Here is a 19,463-nt window from a genome sequence, read left to right on the forward strand (position 1 = left end):
AAAAATATTTATTTGTATTTTATGAGTATTGGTGTTTGACTGCATGTCTGTGTGAAGGAGTCGGATCCTCTGGAACAGGAGCTATAGACAGGTGTGAACTGCCATGTGCATGATGGGAATTGAACCCAAGTCCTCTGGAAGAGCAGCTAGTGCTCTTAACTGCTGAGCCATCTCTCTAGTCGCTTAACTGAAATTCTTATTTTTAGTTTTTTCTATTTTTTATGATTTACTTTTAAGTTTTCCTGGGGGGGGCTTATAAGGCAGATATGGAGGGATTGGGAAATGAGTTGGATTGGGGTATATGATGAGAAATTCCCCCCAAAATAAAAAATTATGTTTTTTGAAAAAGATGACTCAAGAGGCTGTGGAAAAATGTCTAGCAATTCTCTATTCTATGACTTTGGGATGCCCATTTTTGGAAACTGAGTCCCAGAGTCTGGCTAGGGAGGTATGAGAGGGGCTTGAGGGCTCTTGTGTGGAGTAAAATCTCTGAGCTTCCCGTGTCTTGTAGGCAGTTGTAGCTGTTTTCCTGGATTGTTGGAGAGCAAATGAAGACCACACAGATTACTCTAGCCCAGCACTCAACAAAGGTGCCTGGAAATTAGCCAAAGCGTCACACACACACACACACGGACACACACACACACACACACAGACACAGTGCACACTCATTCCTTCCCCTCAGTTTAAAGAGGAACCGAAGAGCACGCAAGCCCACCTATCTGTAACCCTCTGCGAATGGTGGTTGGTTATGCATTTTTCCAACACATTTTTTTTTGGTCTTATGATGATGCTCACTAGCAGGGAACGCAAACTCTTAAAATGAAAACATATGTTTAGGTTCTCAGACCATATTTACTCAATTCTTTCTGGCAGAAATAATCTTTCCCTCTTCTGAGCAGTTATAAAGATGTATCCGTGAGGCTCTTATCAGAGTTAGTCCATCCTACATGTATGGTGGCCACTTACAAACAGTTTTCCTCTTCTCCAGACAGTGCACAACGGCAATGGCTGCCTTTGTTTGATCCATTTTCTTCTTCTTTTTTAAAATCATTTTTATTTAAAAGTTTTTCAGCCAGGCAGTGGTGGTGGTACATGTCTTTAATCCCAGCACTTGGGCAGCAGAGATAGGCGGATCTCTGAATTTGAGGCCAGCCTGGTAACAGAGTGAGTTCTAGGCTATATAGTGAGACCCCGTCTCAAAAAACAAACAAAAGAGTTTTTCAGAAGGAGTGTGTGTGTGTGAGAGAGAGAGAGAGAAAGAGAGAGAGAGAGAGAGAGAGAGAGAGAGAGAAAGCACATGTGTGTACACACACAACCTTGCACATTATGAACACACAGGTGGAGGCTGGAAGTCAAGTTTGAGTATAAGCTGGCCTTTAGGTAGGTACCAGGGATGGGAACCCAGGTCCCCATGTTTGTTCAGTAAATACTTTATTCACTGAACCATCTCTCAAATTCTCACAATTAACTTCTGTTGTACCCACAGTGACTTACAGAGTGTCTGATGCTTAATAAATATTTACACCACGAAGAACACACAGACACACACACAGACACACACACAGTGCTATATCAGCTATTCTTTCTTTTTTTAAAGTAACGACTGGATATTTTGTAACAACAATAGGAAGTCAGAAGACAGGCCTGTGTATTTACATATAGGGTATGGTTTTTCCTCTAGATTTTAATACCTAGAGTGTGCGGTATTTACATACAGTTCACAAAGTCTAAACAAGTCCTCTGCAGATCCCAAAGAAAGGAAGTTTACTTTTCAAATGCAAATTTTGTGCAAAGTCCTTCAAAAAACAAAAATGAAGCAGGTGTGGAGGAAATCTTGCCTAGGAGGCTCAACTGGCCTGGAGATACCACTTCTCTCTTTCTAGTGACACTGTTCAGGGTCTATTTGAATATGTGTGCTTACCTTAAAAACTTAAAAAATAAATTATACTTGCCGTTTCTCTTATTCCTAAGGTAACCACACCCACACTTCTGGCCAATGGGATCTAAGCAGAAGAGCCTGGGTGTGGGTCTAGGATGGTTCTTTCAGAACAGATGGATGGCTGATAGTCATAACTGGCCCTGCTCTGCTTCCCTCTTGCATGGACTGCCTGCCAGTAGCAGATGGGGGTAAGATGAACACAATCAATAAAGCATGTTGAAGACAGAGAAGAGCATGGGTTTCTGATGGCACCATGGAGTCTGGAAGAGCCTATTTCCACATATTTTTAATTATATGGGAAAACTCTAACACACCTAACTCATTTAGGGATAGGTTAGGTGTTACATGCAGTCAACTGTAATCCCAATTTAACAGATTCAAGCTTGCTTAAACCCCACCATAACAGGCACAGACTGTATTCCAAGGGAAGTAAAAAGCTGTGATTTGTGGTTTGGTAGTCACACTCTTGGACACTCAATGGAAAATGAAGTGATCACCATCGTGTATGATGACACACCAGTTGAACATTACCTGTTAAAGACTCAGCAATAGAGACAAGTCTCTGGACACCTCACCAAAGCTGAGGTTAACTGGAATGGGGTCAAAGCAAGCACATAAGGAACGGCCCAGGGAAACACTGGGCTCTATTAAAGGCAGACCTGAGAGTGAATATGTTGAGATCAGTGGCAGAAATCAGCTTCCCTAGGCTTCCTTCCCCTGCCCTATATTTTGGCCTCAATCCTGCAACTCTGCCAGTCACAGATTACTAGGAGTAATTCTTCTGATAACCATGCCTAAGAGGAAAGAAGAATCAGATGAAGCTCCTTCTCATGACACGATATGCCCAGATATATACTATCAACAACACAGGCGGCGGTCTGTCATGCTGCGTGTGCATGAGCGAGGGGATGGGGGAAGAAATGATTCTACTGACCAGCTCAACATATCCATGCTTCCTCATGCTTTGCTGGGTGTGGGAAACAGCCACATTACAGCAAGGAGACTCAGAAAACCACAGCTTGAGGGCTGGCATGGTCCCAGGCGAAGACTGGAAAGGCCCTCCTTCTCCCACAACACAGGGGGCTTGTGGGTGGGAAGGAGGGGTTTCTGATGGAAGCACACAGGCTATGACGGGGAAGGTCACAGTAGGTCACAGGGAAGCAAGATCTGGCCTCTTACTAGAAAGATAATGCTGTCCAGAGATTAAATTCTAGGAAGCTTTTTTTTTTCTTCCAGAAAAACACCGCCTTTGGCCTTCTCTTAGGCTGACCCACGATAGAGCAAAGCTCTCTGCAATATACAGAAGCTCTTGGTTTACTCTTTGAGCACCCTGGGAGGGGAAGCAGCAACTGGCCTCTACCTGAGCAGAGCAGCACCTCTGTGTGGCCCTTAAACACCAGTTCCAGAGGAGCAAACATTTTTAAATAGGATTTTCTCGCCTCAGATTTTGATCTAACTGGGTAGCACAATGCCCATTAGCCCATACAAAGCTGCTTCCAAAGGGTTCCTCTCTGGCAACTCACAGACAGGGATGGTATACTTTCTTGCACATACAAACCACTAAATATCTTAATTTTTTTCATATCTGCAAAGGTAGGCCTATCATTGCTTTTATGATTATATATTTTCTATGTGGTTATCAAGCTGGTCTTAAAACTAAAAGTAAAATGTTACAAAAGTGACATGGGATAGATGTATAATCCTAGTCACATAGATAAAATTGCAACACATGGTTGAGTGGAATAAAAAAAACAGTATTTTTTTTTTTTTCTTGAGACAGGGTTTCTCTGTGTAGGCCTGGCTGTCCTGGAACTTGCTCTGTAAACCAGACTGGCTTTGAACTCACAGAGATCCGCTTGCCTCTGCCTCCTGAGTACTGGAATTAAAGATGTGCGCCACCACTGCCCGGCCCCACTGGGATTAAAGGTGTGCACCACCACTGCCCGGCCCTACATTCTTCACTCTCCATTTTGGACACACCCACCCCACACAAGCAGTACCATGTCTGGCCTTTTCTCATGGGATGTGTGTGACTCAGGTCCTCAGGTTTGCTGGAGAAGCACCTGACTGAATGAGCCATCTCCACAGCCCTTCAGAGTCTTCTGTTTCAAAATGGCAGAGGAGTAATTTCCTTGACTTTCCTTTGATCATTATGCAGAAATGGTTTGTACCCCACAAAAACTCAATCAAAACTTGATGCTGATGCTGTTTTCCTCCTTCAGTTTATAAGACATTTCTGTCTTTGGACAAACGTGTTAGCAATAAACCTGTACAATTCTAAAAAAAATATTCATTTTATCCTGGTACTAATCTCTATTTTGAACTCATTCTCGTGCCTCTCTCTCCAACAACTGTGAATAACCTGACATGGTGGCGCACGCCTTTCATTCCAGCACTCAGGAGGCTGAGGCAGCTGGATCTCTGAATTTGAGGCCAGCCTGGTCTGCAGAGTGAGTTCCAGGACAGCTACAGCTAACCAGAGAAATCCTGTCTTGAAAAACCAAAACCAAAACCAAAACCAAAAACCTGTCAGTGAACCCAGCTGGTACTGATCAGTTGACGGAACTGGCTAGCCAGCAAGCTCCTTGATCCTCCTGTCTCAGCCTCTCAGCACTCAGATCACAGACATGCATAGCCATGCTCAGCTTTTATATGGGAGATGGGGATCTAAACTCTCAACACTCGTTCAGCACTGAACCATCTTCCCAAACCTAAATTTGCTTTTCTACAAAATCATTTTCTAGGAAAAAAAAAAACCCAAAGCAAATCCTTGTTAATTATTTTAAAGTAGTATGATTAAGTATATATGCATAAATATCTATATATATACACACATATGCAGACATGCATACAAGCATGAGTGAGCACACATATAAACAGGTTGAGTATATCTTACTCAAATGTTTGGTAATATTTCAGATTCTGGACTACATCCATTTACATAATGAGTGATCTTGAGGGACCCAAGTCCAAATGTGCAATCTGCTGCAGCATTTTATGTATATATAATATATATAATTATATATAATATATTATATATATATATGCTTTATACATGGAACCTAAGGGTCATTTATATAATTTTTTTGCAGTTTTGTGCATGAAAACAGTTTTATGGCAAGGAATTTTCCACCTGTGGAATCATGTAAGGTCTCAAAAAGTTTTGGATTATGAAGCTTTTGGGTTTTCAAGTTCCTGATGCTCAGTCTGTAGAAAATCAATTAAAAACAAAGCAATTATCTCAGACTGGTTAACAAAAGGGAATTCATGGTTCTATTTTCAAAGACCTACCCTGTATTTTATTTGCTAGCAGTTGTAGAGAATTGTATATTAGGGCTCCTGATTTCCCAATAACATGCTGGAATCTTATACCTTCTGATTATTGAAGAGAAATAGTAAAAAGTACTAAATTCTCTTATAGCTTGAAATTCTGTTTATCTAACCTATCTCTGTCCTGAAATGAACGATTTGTTTGATTTAGCCCAGAATCATACGCAGTTGGCCTCCTGCGCAGATCTTATACAGACCTCGCTCACGCATTCATTAAGCCATTTTCCTGTGCCTGTGTCCATCTCAGATGGATGGAGTGCTTCCTGTTAAAGACATCATTCATCATTTCATACAAAAGTACTGCTTTGTGTGCCGTCATGTGCGCAGAGACAGAAGCCACAAGGCAGGGTGCAGAGAGCGGACAGAGGAAGGTCCTGTAGCAAACACCATCTTAACCCTCTAGACTTGCAGTCCTCAACCTTCCTAAGGCTGGGACCCTTTAATACAGCCTTGCTCTGGTGACCCCCGACCATAAAATTACTGCATTGCTACTTCATAACTGTAATTGAAACGCTAGAAACACAAGTGTTAGATGAGTGAGTTCCCACGTCAGGTCAAGAGAAAAGAGTGTACAGGCATGTACATGCACGCATGCGCGCTTGTGTGCGCACACACACACACACACACACACACACACACAAAGGAAAAGAAAACAAAAACATGCAACATGTCATGACATTTTGGTCCACACACCCTTGCAGGCCTGCAGGCAGGCAACCCTTCGCCCTCAGACATAGGAAAGCTTTCAGGACACTTCCTGCAGGGGTGAGCCTATTAGTAGCTCCCTGCCATTGCTTATTGCTTGGGAAAGGGAAGGAAGCCTGCTCAGCACCTCCACAACACCCAAACACACAGCAGCTGAAGCTTGAGGAAAATAGAGTTCCTTCCTGCAGGGAGCTGAGCTTTTCTTGACAGGTGCTATAGACTTTTAGGAGCAAAATAACAAGACTTGGATGTTTATATGGGAACACCTCTCACACCTGTAGAGTACCACACACACACACACACACACACACACACACACACACACACACACCAGTAGCAACCTGTTGCCTCCCTGGAGCCAGCCCAGTAGCATGCCATCACCTTCCTAGGCCTCCCAGATATTCCTACACAGAATTGAGGCCTCTCAGAGAATGCCAAGGTCCTGGCCGTGCTAACTGGAGGAGCATTACCTGTTGTTTCATGAGATCGAAGTTAGACCTGTTCCCGTGGGAAGGGGAAGTAAAGCACAGATAGGAAAGATGACCAGAGGAACACAGATGCAGCATCTTCCTACCCTGCCTCACCTTACTCAAGTAGTCAACTCAGTCTCTGAAAACTGGAAGGGCTCTGAAAAGAAAACAGAGCCCGCGACAAAAATGTCTCCTGACCCCATCACTGCGAAAAGAGACTTCAGCAATTCTGCCTTGGCCCCCAGAACACCCTTACTTTTTTCTGTCTTTTTGGGCTTCTTTTCAGGCTGGATGAGGCAGAGAAGAGTGGGAGGGAAGGCAGGGGGCTGGGCTGGGAGCAGAACTTTAACAAAGAGTCACTTCAGCAGAGACCACTGAGTAATGGCTCTCCCTGCGCCAAGAATAACATCAGCTCCATGTTGCCAATTAGAACCAGGTCAGTCGGGCCCCATCACTGCTCCAGGCCTCCACCGGGACCCCAGCATGAGGTGCTACTCATGCTGATGTCACCAGTAGTCACTGTGGCCCCAGCAAATCCCCCACTCAGTTCAAAGAAAAGTGTTCTTGCACTTTCCTCTCACAGAGGCAGGAGCCAGGAGCAGAAGGAAGTGGCGGTCAGAGGAGGCTAGAGGGGTGGACACACTAGTCTGTAAGATCCACCCTCCCAGCCCTAACTCAGGACTCCAGCAAAGCCCCCAAGCACCCTGAAGCTCCCTTTACATGAGTTAAGATAGAAGCAGCACCTGAAATAGTGCTTCATAAGCCAGAGCTGCTGAAGCAATGGTCATCACTACCAAAGCAGAAGGGGAGGACTCTGTCCACTCCTTATCTCTCGCTTATTCAAAGACGTGAATCTCGGAGCTGTGACTAGGGAGCAGAATGTACCCTGATAAGAAGAATGAGCAAGGAGGTGCTCTGATAACTCACTTCTGAGAAGGTCGTGGGACTCTGGCTGAGGAAGATAGCAACGAGATTCCCATAAAAAGGATTGCTTGAAGTTTTATAAGAATGATACTAAGTTTTAAACATACAATTTCCCTTCCAAGGGACAGACAGCAAACAACCAATCATACACACACACACACACACACACACACACACACACACACACACACACAGAGAGAGAGAGAGAGAGAGACAGAGACAGAGACACAGAGACAGAGACACAGAGACAGAGACAGAGAGACAGAGAGAATATACACTTAATTCTTTCTGGATGGATTTCATTGTACAGTCTCTAAGAGAATGGCATTAGCATCCCTTGGGAACTTGTGAGAAATGAAAGCAATTGAGCCTCCTCCCAAACCTACTTCCATCAGAAATGGGATGAATGGACATGTGCTCAACTATGTTCGTAGCAGCTTTGTTTGTCATAGCCAGAACATGGAAACAACCTAAATGCCCCTCGACCGAAGAATGGATAAGAAAAATGTGGTACATTTACACAATGGAGTACTACACAGCAGAAAAAAATAACGACAGCTTGAATTTTGCAGGAAAATGGATGGAGCTAGAAATCATCATTTTGAGTGAGGTAACCCAGACACAGAAAGACAAGTATCACATGTACTCACTCATAAGTGGTTTTTAAACATAAAGCAAAGAAAGCCAGCCTACAAATCACGATCCCAGAGAACCTAGACAACAATGCAGACACTAAGAGAGACTTACATAGATATAATCTACATGGGAAGTAGAAAAAGACAAGCTCTCCTGAATAAATTGGGACCATGGGGACCTTGGGGGAGGGTTGGAGGGGAGAGGCAGGGAGGGGAGCAGAAAAAAATGTAGAGCTCAAAAAATAAATAAATTTTTAAAAAAGAAATGGGACGAATAAATGATCAGTGTTTTAACTGGCTCTTCTGCTGTCCTAGAATACAGATGTACAGACTAGGGCTGCAGACCAAATCCAGACCGCTGCCAGTTTTGTAAATAAAGTTTTATCAAAACACAGTCAACAGTCATTCATGCACACACCATGTATGGTTGTTTTCACTTTACCGTGGCAGAGCCGAGGAGCCACAACACAGACCCTATGGCTAACAAAGGTTATTTTCAGGGGAAGTCTGTCAATCTTGTGCAAAGTTTTGCAAGCTACTGGGTTCAGTCTCTAGGGTATAAAGAAGCCAACACTTCCAGTACTCGCTTTCTTTCTTTATCATGGATGATACTGTCTCTTATTTCTGTCCTTAAACTTCTGCTAATGGCTTTAACTGATTTCCTTCTTTCACTCCCAGGTGACACGGTCCATTTTTCTCAGGCGTGAACTTGGCACATGGCAATTTCTAGATTTTGTAAATGCTGTGGTGGAGACAAAGAGCAAAGCTGATTCTAGACAGATGAATGTGTTGGTTCTAAACTGACACTCTAAATCAGAACTTGTCTCCCTGAAATGAACACAGTCGTAATAGGCTGAGTGTCTAAGTGCTCTGACTGAAGGCAGAAAAGGATGGAGGACTTTGTTGGCATGAAATGAAGAAAAGCTATACGGTCATCCAAACATTTATTAAGAGATCACCATGAGAAAGGCGCTATTTATAGAAGGCATCACTACACACCACTGCATGATAATGCACCCGAGTAAGGGAAATCCAAACATCTCGCCTATGGATGCATGCTTGATAAACCCAATTTTAATTCTACACAGGAATCTTAAAAAGACAGTTAGCCAAATTGCTAGTTACCTATACTTCAAGAATATGGCTTAAAAGCACAGGGTATTCATCAGATAAATACCATCTCCACCCAAAGAATTAGCATGAGGGGAGAGATACAGGCCACACTGAGAATGCAGTCCATGCTTCAATCAATCAATAGTCTGGTGGTAATGAAGATGGTCAGGTCTAGCCCAGCTAAGCTAAAAACCAAGGCTTGAAATCTAGCAGGACTTTACTTGGAGTGACAAACTATGAGTATCTCCTGAATAAAGTGCTCCAAATCACGAAGCTCAAGTTAGGAACCTAATACCTCATTTGCTGTCTTGCTATAAATCTAAGTTGGTAGGATTTAGTTGCTCCTGCTTTGCCACAACCCTGGGACTTCACCCTTACTCACTTGTACCTAAAGCAGTTGTGGTTTAGAAAAGCAAGGGACAGAAACAAAATGATGTATATACATATATAAAACCAAGATGAATGATTTCTATCCCCTCTCCAGGAGACACAAGATAACTCCCTTCTTGGGAGTTCTGCCTCCTCCCTAAGATGGATATTCTGACAGATCTGAAAAAACATATTTCCCATATACTTCATAATTCAGTGAAACTAAACTAGGATAATCTTCACTGAAAAAATCCACACAAGAAAAGCAGTACTCTGAGTTTTCAAAAGAATGTGTGCTCCTGGAAGCTAATCAAAAGCATGAGAAGGCTCAAAATGAAACAGTTTTTAAAAGTGAAAATCAGCAAAAAACGACCTTTCCTCCCCCAAACTTCAATGCGCTGCAAACAAATCCTTTTGTTTGGAAAATACTATTTACCATTTTAGTGTGTTATAGTGTGGTTTAAAAGGAACCCATGGGTCTGTGAGATAGCTCAGCTGGTAAAGGCAACTGGTGCCAAATCTGGTTACTAGAGTTCGACTCCTGGATCCAACGAAGTGGAAGGAGCAAACCAACTCCACAAGCTGTCCTCTGACCTATCCGGGAGCCCCGAGGCACACACTCACACACACTATAATTAAAAGAAGGCTTGCCTGTAGTTTTGGTTAAAAAAAAAAAAAGAGACAAACCCCAAAACCAAAAAGAGAGAGCAAAGGGGCCAGAGAATGGCTCAGTGAGTAAAGGTGCCTGCCCCAGGGCCTGTACGGTAGACTGGATTCCTACCAGCTGCCCTCTGTATGCACACTGGGCCACATTCACGGGCATGCACACGCACAGATAAACATAGGAAAGGAATGAAAAGGGACCAACGGTGTAATTTCAAATGATCTCCTATTACACCCACGCAGGTCTGTCCTGGTCGGCATCCGGTGCTGGCACTGCTGTAACTAACACGACAGGAGTTTAGAACTGTAAGGAGCTTTAAGAAAAAAAAGAGAAAAGGTCTGACGTTTTCTCCAATAAAAAAGAACTATTCACAAACGCCTGCATTTATAATTTCTCAATTACGATGCAGGAATTGACAAAACACACTGCTGTGGATAAGTACAGTCAGGTGAGCAACGAGGCAAAGCACAACGGGCACGGTCTGCTCTGGACAATAGGTTTGATGGCTATGTGCATGTCAGCTTCATTAGCCAAGACATAAGTGATTAGTAGAACACACCTTTGCCTATCCTACGGAGGACAGAAATGGATACATTTGCAAATAAAGATGCTCAAAATACAGCTTTAGGGAACGGAGAATTTGATTAGGAAGCTACTAAGATCATTCAACAGAAAAAGTAAACATGGTAATAAAGGATTTTACAAATTCACATAAAAGCATGCCGAGCACTAGTTCGGCATCACCTTCCAAAGAAGCCAAAGCTACAGCCGGAGAGCTACGACAGCCGGAGAGCAGCATGGAGAAAACCCAGAGCAGGTGGGTGAAGGTTTAGGAAACAGTCATTCACGGCCCATTCATCCCCTCAACCATCTCTCCAACAGAAGGAAGACATCATCTCAGGACTTTCAGGTACCTGGTGCCGGGCTCGACTCTGGTCCAGGAGCTGCCGGGACTGAAGTTTTTGTTGTTCAAGTTGCTGGAGGGCAAAATGGAGTTGGTAGCTGCCTGCTGTGGGGTGATACTTGTGCTGTGGAACCACCCCTGTGGCCTTGCTGTACGCGTTGTTCTCCACCTCGCCCTCCCAGGCAAAGCCGCCTGTCTGGAGGCTCCTGAAGGCAAGAAGAAGAGTTGGGTGTTTTTTAGCATGAGTATGTGAACAATCTAAAGGAAAGAGATGTGTGTCTACTATTTTTCCTTTATAGAACCAGGCATCAGCTAGAATAAAGCTACTGTATAATCAATTACCTGACTTCACTAAAGCTCACTTTGGTGTATTTCAATCGGTGCTTTGATCTCCCAACTTCTCTCAAATGAAGAGATTCCCCGATATCCAGTTAAAAGTATGTCTGTAAAATGTGTTCATGTGTGAAGGATTTTGCTCCTATAGTCTCACCTTCGTATAGGGATAAGCCACACCCCTTGCTCAGGAATGGGGTGTTCAGTTTGGCTTCCATAGAGACTGCTCAGTTCCATGCTATCAGCTAACCTTCTTGGCCAACAGGACCAAAAGACTCAAAAGATTAATTTATTTGGCTTCTGGGAACAATGTCTGATTTTCAGCAATTCCTCAGAAAATACTTCAAAGTGTGTATCCATTCTATAGAGCTAACAGAGCTAACAACCTGTGGTCATGACCCCTTTTGAGGCCAAATGACCTACCCCTTCACAGGGGTCACCCAAGACCATTCTACACGTCAGACATTTACATTACTATTCATGACAGTAGCAAAGAAAATAATTCCATGGCTGGAGGTCACCGCAGCATGAGGAGCCTGAGGAACTGTTCTAAAAGAGTCCCAGCATTAGGAGGGGTAGGAACCACCAAGCTATCACCTATGACATCATATAAGTACATATCATGTATGTACACATAATAAATCTTTCCCAAAGGATTTCTGAACATATGGAGAAATGGGTTGACTACCAACAGAAACATGAATTAAAGTTAGCCTGATTCACAAAGCAGAAGATTGAGTGAAGTAAGATGGGATTACACAGCAAAGGGAAGAGAACCTTTTGTGTGGGGAGGCAGGGTGTGTGTGTGTTTATTTATTTATTTAGTGGTGTGTGTGTGTGTGTGTGTATGCGCACGCATACGCACGCAGATGCATGTGCACATGCATTTCCATGTGTGTGGAGGTCAGAGGTCAATACTGAGTGTACTCTTCAGTCACTTTTCAGCTTAATTTGAAACAGGGTCTCTCACTGTCAGACTGGAAGCCCAGCAAGCCCCCAGAATCCTGTGTCTACCTGCCTTATGCTGGGGTGATGAGTGTACTCTGCTGCACTTGGCTTCTTCTGCAGGCCTGAGGATGTGAATGCAGGTCTTTATGCTTGTGCAGAGGAACTCTGCAGACTGAGCCTCGTCCCAGCTCCGGGAGACTCTCTTATCTTTTTTCTCATTAGTGAGGGAAGATAAGCTGACAGATGATAATGTGTAAGAAGCTAAGAGGCAATGATTGAGAGGGTTGTGAGTTGAAGGAGGCGTGATGAAGAAAGGCAGTCAGGTTTTATTTTATTTGATTTGACTCAAGGTCTTCCAGGCAGGCTTTAAATTTGCAAACCTCTGGACTGCAACCCCTACATGCTGGGAATATAGGTGTGTGGTACTATGCTAGCCAGGTATTGGGCTTAAAGATGAGAATAGTCAAGGCAGGAATACCTCTCCTTCAGATGACAACAAAGGGAAGGGACAGGCAATTGGGCAGAATTATCTTGAGAGCTTCATGTCAATTAAGTTAGGTCTTGTTTTCAAAGAAGAACATAAAGTTTGGTGGATACAGAGGTAGGGATGGATCTCAGAGGAATTCAGTAGGGGGGTGAATATGATCAAAATACAGAGTATCAATGAATGTAAAGAATTAGTGAAAATATTGCTTTAAAAATCTCTAAGGGAGAGGAAGTGAACTCCACAGGAGCAGGACTGAGCCAGCAACTTGGACTGGAGTGGGCCTGAGGCAGTGAACTCTACAGGAGCAGGACTGAGAAGGCGAACTCCACAGGAGCTGAGCAAACACCGGGAGTACTGAGCGACCTCCAGGAACAGGAATGACCAAGAGGCATTGTGACTGTGGCCCTGACTGCACCACAAGGATCAACCATCTGAGCCTCGGATCCACTGGAACCTGGAAGATTGATCACCAGAGTCACGGACAGCCCCAACTACACCAATTGGAGGGAAAGGTAGGTAGACAAGGGAAGAACACATACAACACCACAAAAAAGCAACATGACACCAGTAAAAATCTAGTGACCCTGAAACAGCAAGACTTGAACAACTAAATTTAGATGAAGCAGAAGAAAATGACCTAAATAATAACTTCAGGAAAATGTTTAAGGCACTTAAAGAGGAAATGAGAAATTCCTTCAAAGAAATGGAGGAAAAGACAAAGAAAAATTGGAAGACATCAACAAACCCCTTAAGGAAAACCAAGAAAAAGCAATGAAATATATGAAAGAAACTATTCAAGACTTGAAAACTGAAATAGAGACAATAAAGAAAATACAAGCTGAGGGAATTATAGAAACAGAAATAATGAGAAAATGATCAGGAACCACAAATGCAAGCATAAACAGCAGAATACAAGAGATGGTAGAGAGAATCTCAAGCACTGAAGATACAATAGAGGAAATAGACTCATCAGTCAAAGGAAACATTAAATCTAACAAAACCTTAACACAAAATATCCAGGATATATGAGACATCATGAAAAGGCCAAACCTAAAACTAATAGGTATAGAAGAAGTAGTTCAACTCAAAAGCACAGAAAATACATTTAACAAAATCATAGAAGAAAACCTAAAAACAGATATGCCTATGAAGATACAAAAAGCTTACAGAAAACCAAATAAACTGGATCAAAAAAAAAAAAAAACAAACCCTAAAAAACAAAAAAAGTTTCCTCACCTCATAATAATCAAAGCACTAAGCATACAGAATTAAAAAAAAAAAAAAGCTGGTCCAGATGCGGCAGAGAGGCGCAGCGTCCAGACTCAGCGGAGAGGCACCGCAATCAGGAAGAGGCCTTATCATACAACAAAAATATATGCTCTACTATGTTCATAGCAGCATTGTTTGTAATAGCCAGAACCTGGAAACAACCTAGATGCCCTTCAACGGAAGAATGGATGAAGAAAGTATGGAATATATACATATTAGAGTATTACTCAGCAATAAAAAACAAGGACTTCTTGAATTTTGCATACAAATGGATGGAAATAGAAAACACTATTCTGGGTGAGGTAAGCCAGACCCAAAAAAGAGGAACATGGGATGTACTCACTCATATTTGGTTTCTAGCCATAAATAAAGGACATTGAGCTTATAATTCATGCTCCTAGAGAAGCTAAATAAGAAGGTGAATCCAAAGACAAACACATAGGCATCCTCCTGAATATTAACCTTCATCAGGCGATGAAAGGAGACACAGACAGAGACCCACATTGGAGCACCGGACAGAAATCTCAAGGTCCAAATCAGGAGCAGAAGGGGAGAGAGCACGAGCAAGGTACTCAGGACCACGAGGAGTGCACCCACACACTGAGACAATGGGGATGTTCTATCGGGAACTCACCAAGCACTCGGGAGGCAGAGGCAGGAGGATCTCTGTGAGTTCGAGGCCAACCTGGTCTACAAGAGCTAGTTCTAGGACAGGCTCCAAAGCTACAGAGAAACTGTGTCTTGAAAAACAAAACAAAACAAAACAAAAAACCCAAACCAAACAAAAAAATTAGGAAAAAGGCCAAGTAACATATAAAGGTAGACCTATCAGAATTACACCTGACCTCTAAATGGAGACAATGAAAGCCAGAAGGTCCTGGTCAAGCGTCATGCAGACATTAAGAGACCACAGATGCCAGCCCAGACTACTATACTCAGCAAAACTTTCAATTACCATAGAAAACAAAACAAGATATTCCATGACAAAACCAGATTTGACCAATACCTAGTCACAAACCCAGCCCTACACAAAGTACTAGAAGGAAAATTCCAACCCAAGGAAGTTAGCTACATTAACAAAAACACAGAAAATTGATGGTCTCACAGAAACAAATTCCAAAGAAGTGAAAAACACACAAATTAACATCACCAGCAATGAAACCTAAATTAACAGGAGAGAGCAATCACTGGTCATTAATATCCCTTAATATAAATGGACTCAAGTTACCTCTAAAAAGGCACAGGTTAACAGATGGGATACAAAAACTGAATTCATCCTTCTGCTGCATACAAGAAACACACTTCAACCTCAAGGACAGACATTGCCTCAGAGTAAAGGGTTGGGAAAAAATTTTCCAATCAAATGGACCTTAGAAACAAGCTGGTGTAGTTATTCTAATATCTAACAAAATAGACTTCCAACTAACATCAATCAAAAGAGACAAAGGAGGACATTTCATATTAGTCACTGGAAAAATCCATCTAGAAGAAATAATACTGAACATCTTTGCCCCAAATACAAGGGCACCATCAAATGTAAAAGAAACACTTCTAAAGCTTAAATCCCCTACACTATTATATTATATTATATTATACCCCACACACTAATAGTGGGAGACTTCAACACTCTACTCTCACCACTGGACAGGTTAGTCAGACAAAAAATTAAAAGAGAAATAAGGAAATAACAGATGTTATAACTCAATGGACTTAACAGACATCTATAGAATATTTCATACAAACATAAAAGAATATACCTTCTTCTCAGCACCTCATGGAATCTTCTCAAAAATTGACCACTTACTCGGTAACAAAACAAACCTCAACAGATACAAAAAAACTGAAATAACCCCATGTATCTTATCAGATCACCATGACTTAAAACTAGAATTCAACAGCAACACTAATTCCAGAAAGCCCACAAACACATGGAAATTAAACAATGCTCAGCCGACTCATCAATGAAAGTGACCACACAACATAACCAAATTTATGGGACGCAATGAAAACAATGTAAAGAGAAAAGTTCATAGCACTATATGCCTACATAAAGAAGCTGGAAAAATCCCACACTAGTGAATTAACAGAACATTTGAAAACTTTAGAACAAAAAGAACAAACACACCCAAGAGAATTAGATGGCAGGAAATAATCAAATTGAGAGCTGAAATCAACAAAATAGAAACAAAGAAAACAATACAAAGAATCAATGAGACAAACAGTTAGTTCTTTGAGAAAAATCAACAAAAGAGATAAACCTTTCTCCAAACTAACCAAAAGGCAGAGAGAGAATATTCAAATTAACAAAATTAGAAATGAAAAGGGGGATATAACAACAGACATGGAGGAAATACAGAGAATCATCAGGTCATATTTTGAAAACCTGTACTCCACAAAATTGGAAATCTTAAAGGAAACGGACAACTTTCTGGATAGATATCAATTACCAAAATTAAATCAAGATCAGATAAGCAAATTAAATAGACCTACAACTGCTAAAAAAAAAAAAAGTAGAAACAGCCATTAAAAGTCTCCCAACCAAAAACAATCCAGGACCAGATGGTTTCAGCTCAGAATTCTACAATATTTTCAAAGAAGAACTAATACTAATACTCCTCAAATTGTTCCACACAATAGAAACAGAAGGAACATTGCAAAATTCTTTTTATGAGGCTACAATTAAACCCTGATACCCAAATCACATAAAAACATTACTAAGAAAGAGAAGAGAATTACAGACCAATCTCACTCATGAACATAGATGCAAAAATACTCAATAAGTACTGGCAAATCGAATCCAAGAACACATCAGAACCATCATCCACCATGATCAAGTTGGCTTTATCCCAGAGATGGAGGGATGGTTCAACATACAAATCTGTCAACGTAATCCACCATATAAACAAACTGAAAAATAAAAACCACATGATCATCTCATTAGATGCCCAAAAAAAGCTTTCAACAAAATACAAGACCTTCATGATAAAGGTCTTGGAGTGAGCAGGGATACAAGGAATACACCTAATCATAATAAAGGCAATATACAACAAGCTAACAGTCAACATCAAACTAAATGGAGAGAAACTCACAGTGATCCCACTGAAATCAGGAACAAAACAAGGTTGTCTACTCTCTCCATATCTATTCAATATAGTTCTTGAGGTCCTAGCTACAGCAATAAGATAACAAAAGGAGATCAAGTGGGATACAAATCAGAAAAGAAGTCAAACTCTCACTATTTGCTGATGATATGATAGTTTACAAAGCGACACAAAAAATTCTACCAAGGAACTTTTGGAACTCATAAACACTTTAAGTTATGTGGCAGGATACAAGACTAACTCAAAAAAAAAAAAAATCAGTAGCCCTCCTTTACACAGATGATAAATGTGCCGAGAAAGAAATCAGAGAAGAATTACTCTTCACAATAGCTACAAATAGCATAAAATATCTCAGAGTAACTCTAATCAAACAAGTGGAAGACTTGTATGACAAGAACTTTAAAATTTTTGAAGAAAGAAGTTGAAGAAGACACCAGAAAATGGAAAGATCTCCCATGCTCTTGGGTAGGTAGGATTAACATAGTAAAAATGGCAATCTTACCAAAAGCAATCTACAGATTCAATGCAATGCCCCTCAAAATCCCAGAAAAATTCTTCACAGACCTTGAAAGAATGATACTCAACTTAATATGGAAAAGCAAAAAACCCAAGATAGCCAAAACAATCCTGTACATTAAAAGAACTTCTGGAGGCATCACAATCCCTGACTTCAATTTCTACTACAAAGCTACAGTACTGAAAACAGCCTGGTATTGGCATAAAAACAGACAGTTGGACCAAAGGGACAGAATAGAAGACCCGGATATTAATCCACACACCTTCGAACACCTGACTTTTGACAAAGAAGCAAAAAAAAAAACCAAATGGAAAAAAGAAAGAATATTTAGCAAATGGTGCTGGCACAACTGGATATCAACATGTAGAAGAATGAAAACAGACTCATATCTATCACCATGCACAAAACTCAAGTCCAAATGGATGAAAGACTTCAACATAAAGCCAGTCACACTGAACCTCATAGAAGAGAAAGTAGGAAGTACATTTAAATACATTGGCACAGGAGACCACTTCCTAATTATAACTCCAGTAGCACAGACTCTGAGAGAAACAATTAACAAATAACACCTCCTAAAACTGAAAAGCTTCTGTAAAGCAAAGGACACGGTCAACAAGACAAAATAACAGCCTACAGAATAGGAAATGATCTTCATTAATCCCACATTAGACAGAGGTCTGATCTCCAAAACAGACAAAGAACTCAAGAAATTGGTCATCAAAAGAACAAATAATTCAATTAAAAAATGGAGTACAGACCTATACAGAGAAGTCTCAATAGAGGAATCTAAAATGGCTGAAAGACACTTAAGGAAATGCTCAACATCCTTAGTCATCAGAGAAATGAAAATCAAAACAACACTGAGATTCCATCTTACAACTGTAAGAATGACCAAGATCAAAAACACCGATGACAACTTATGCTGGAGAGGTTGTGGGGAAAAGGGAGCACTCCTGCATTCCTGGTGGGAATGCAAGCTGGTACAGCTCCTTTGGATGTCAGTATGGTGATTTCTCAGAAAATTAGGAAACAACCTTCTTCAAGACCCAGCAATACCACTTTTGGGTATATATCCAAAGGATACTCAATTGTGCCACAAGGACATGTGCTCAACTATGTTCATAGCAGCATTGTTTGTCATAGCCAGAACCTAGAAATAACCTAAATGCCCCTCATTAAAACAATGGATAATGTTTGGAAAATGTAGTACATTTACACAATGGAGTACTACACAGCAAAGAAAAATAATGATATTTTGAAATTTGCAGGCAAATGGATGGAGCTGGAAAACATCATATTGAGTGAGGTAACCCAGATGCAGAAAGACAATTATCATATGTCCTCACTCGTAAGTGGTTTTTAAACATAAAGCAAAGGAAAACAGCCTACAAATCATAATCCCAGAGAACATAGACAACAATGAGGTCTCTAAGAGAGACATACATGGATCTAATCTACACGAGAATTAGAAAAAGACAAGATCTCCTAGTAAATTGGGAGCGTGGGGACCATGGGAGAGGGTTGAAGAGGAAGGGAGAGGAGCAGAGAAAAATTTATAGTTCAATAAAATCAATTAAAAAAAATCAATGTAAAAAAGTCTCAAAGGGAAACTATTATTAGTCACTGAACTGAAGGTTAGAAAATTCACCCAGAGGTTCTGCTTCCATTTCTGGCTTGATGATTATAGAAGTTTCTAGCCATAGGGAACAATCTAGATTCAGTAAGTATATAATGGGAAAGTAAAGTAATATT

General features: G+C 41.2%; 1 protein-coding gene across 13 annotated transcripts in view; it reads right to left on the reverse strand.

Moving 5' to 3' along the window:
* Ttll5 (tubulin tyrosine ligase like 5) overlaps positions 1-19,463 on the reverse strand; it is a 256,731-nt gene that overhangs the window by 64,320 nt on the left and 172,948 nt on the right. For all 13 annotated transcript variants that reach the window (XM_041658029.1, XM_041658025.1, XM_041658034.1 and 10 more), the window contains one exon: positions 11,067-11,262. In XM_041658029.1, coding sequence (XP_041513963.1) covers positions 11,067-11,262 — 196 coding nt within the window. The remainder of the gene's footprint in view (positions 1-11,066; positions 11,263-19,463) is intronic.

The sequence above is a fragment of the Microtus oregoni genome, unplaced genomic scaffold, assembly GCF_018167655.1.
Source record: "Microtus oregoni isolate MIOR12 unplaced genomic scaffold, Mior012 000009F_ref0000495, whole genome shotgun sequence".
NCBI lineage: Eukaryota > Metazoa > Chordata > Mammalia > Rodentia > Cricetidae > Microtus > Microtus oregoni.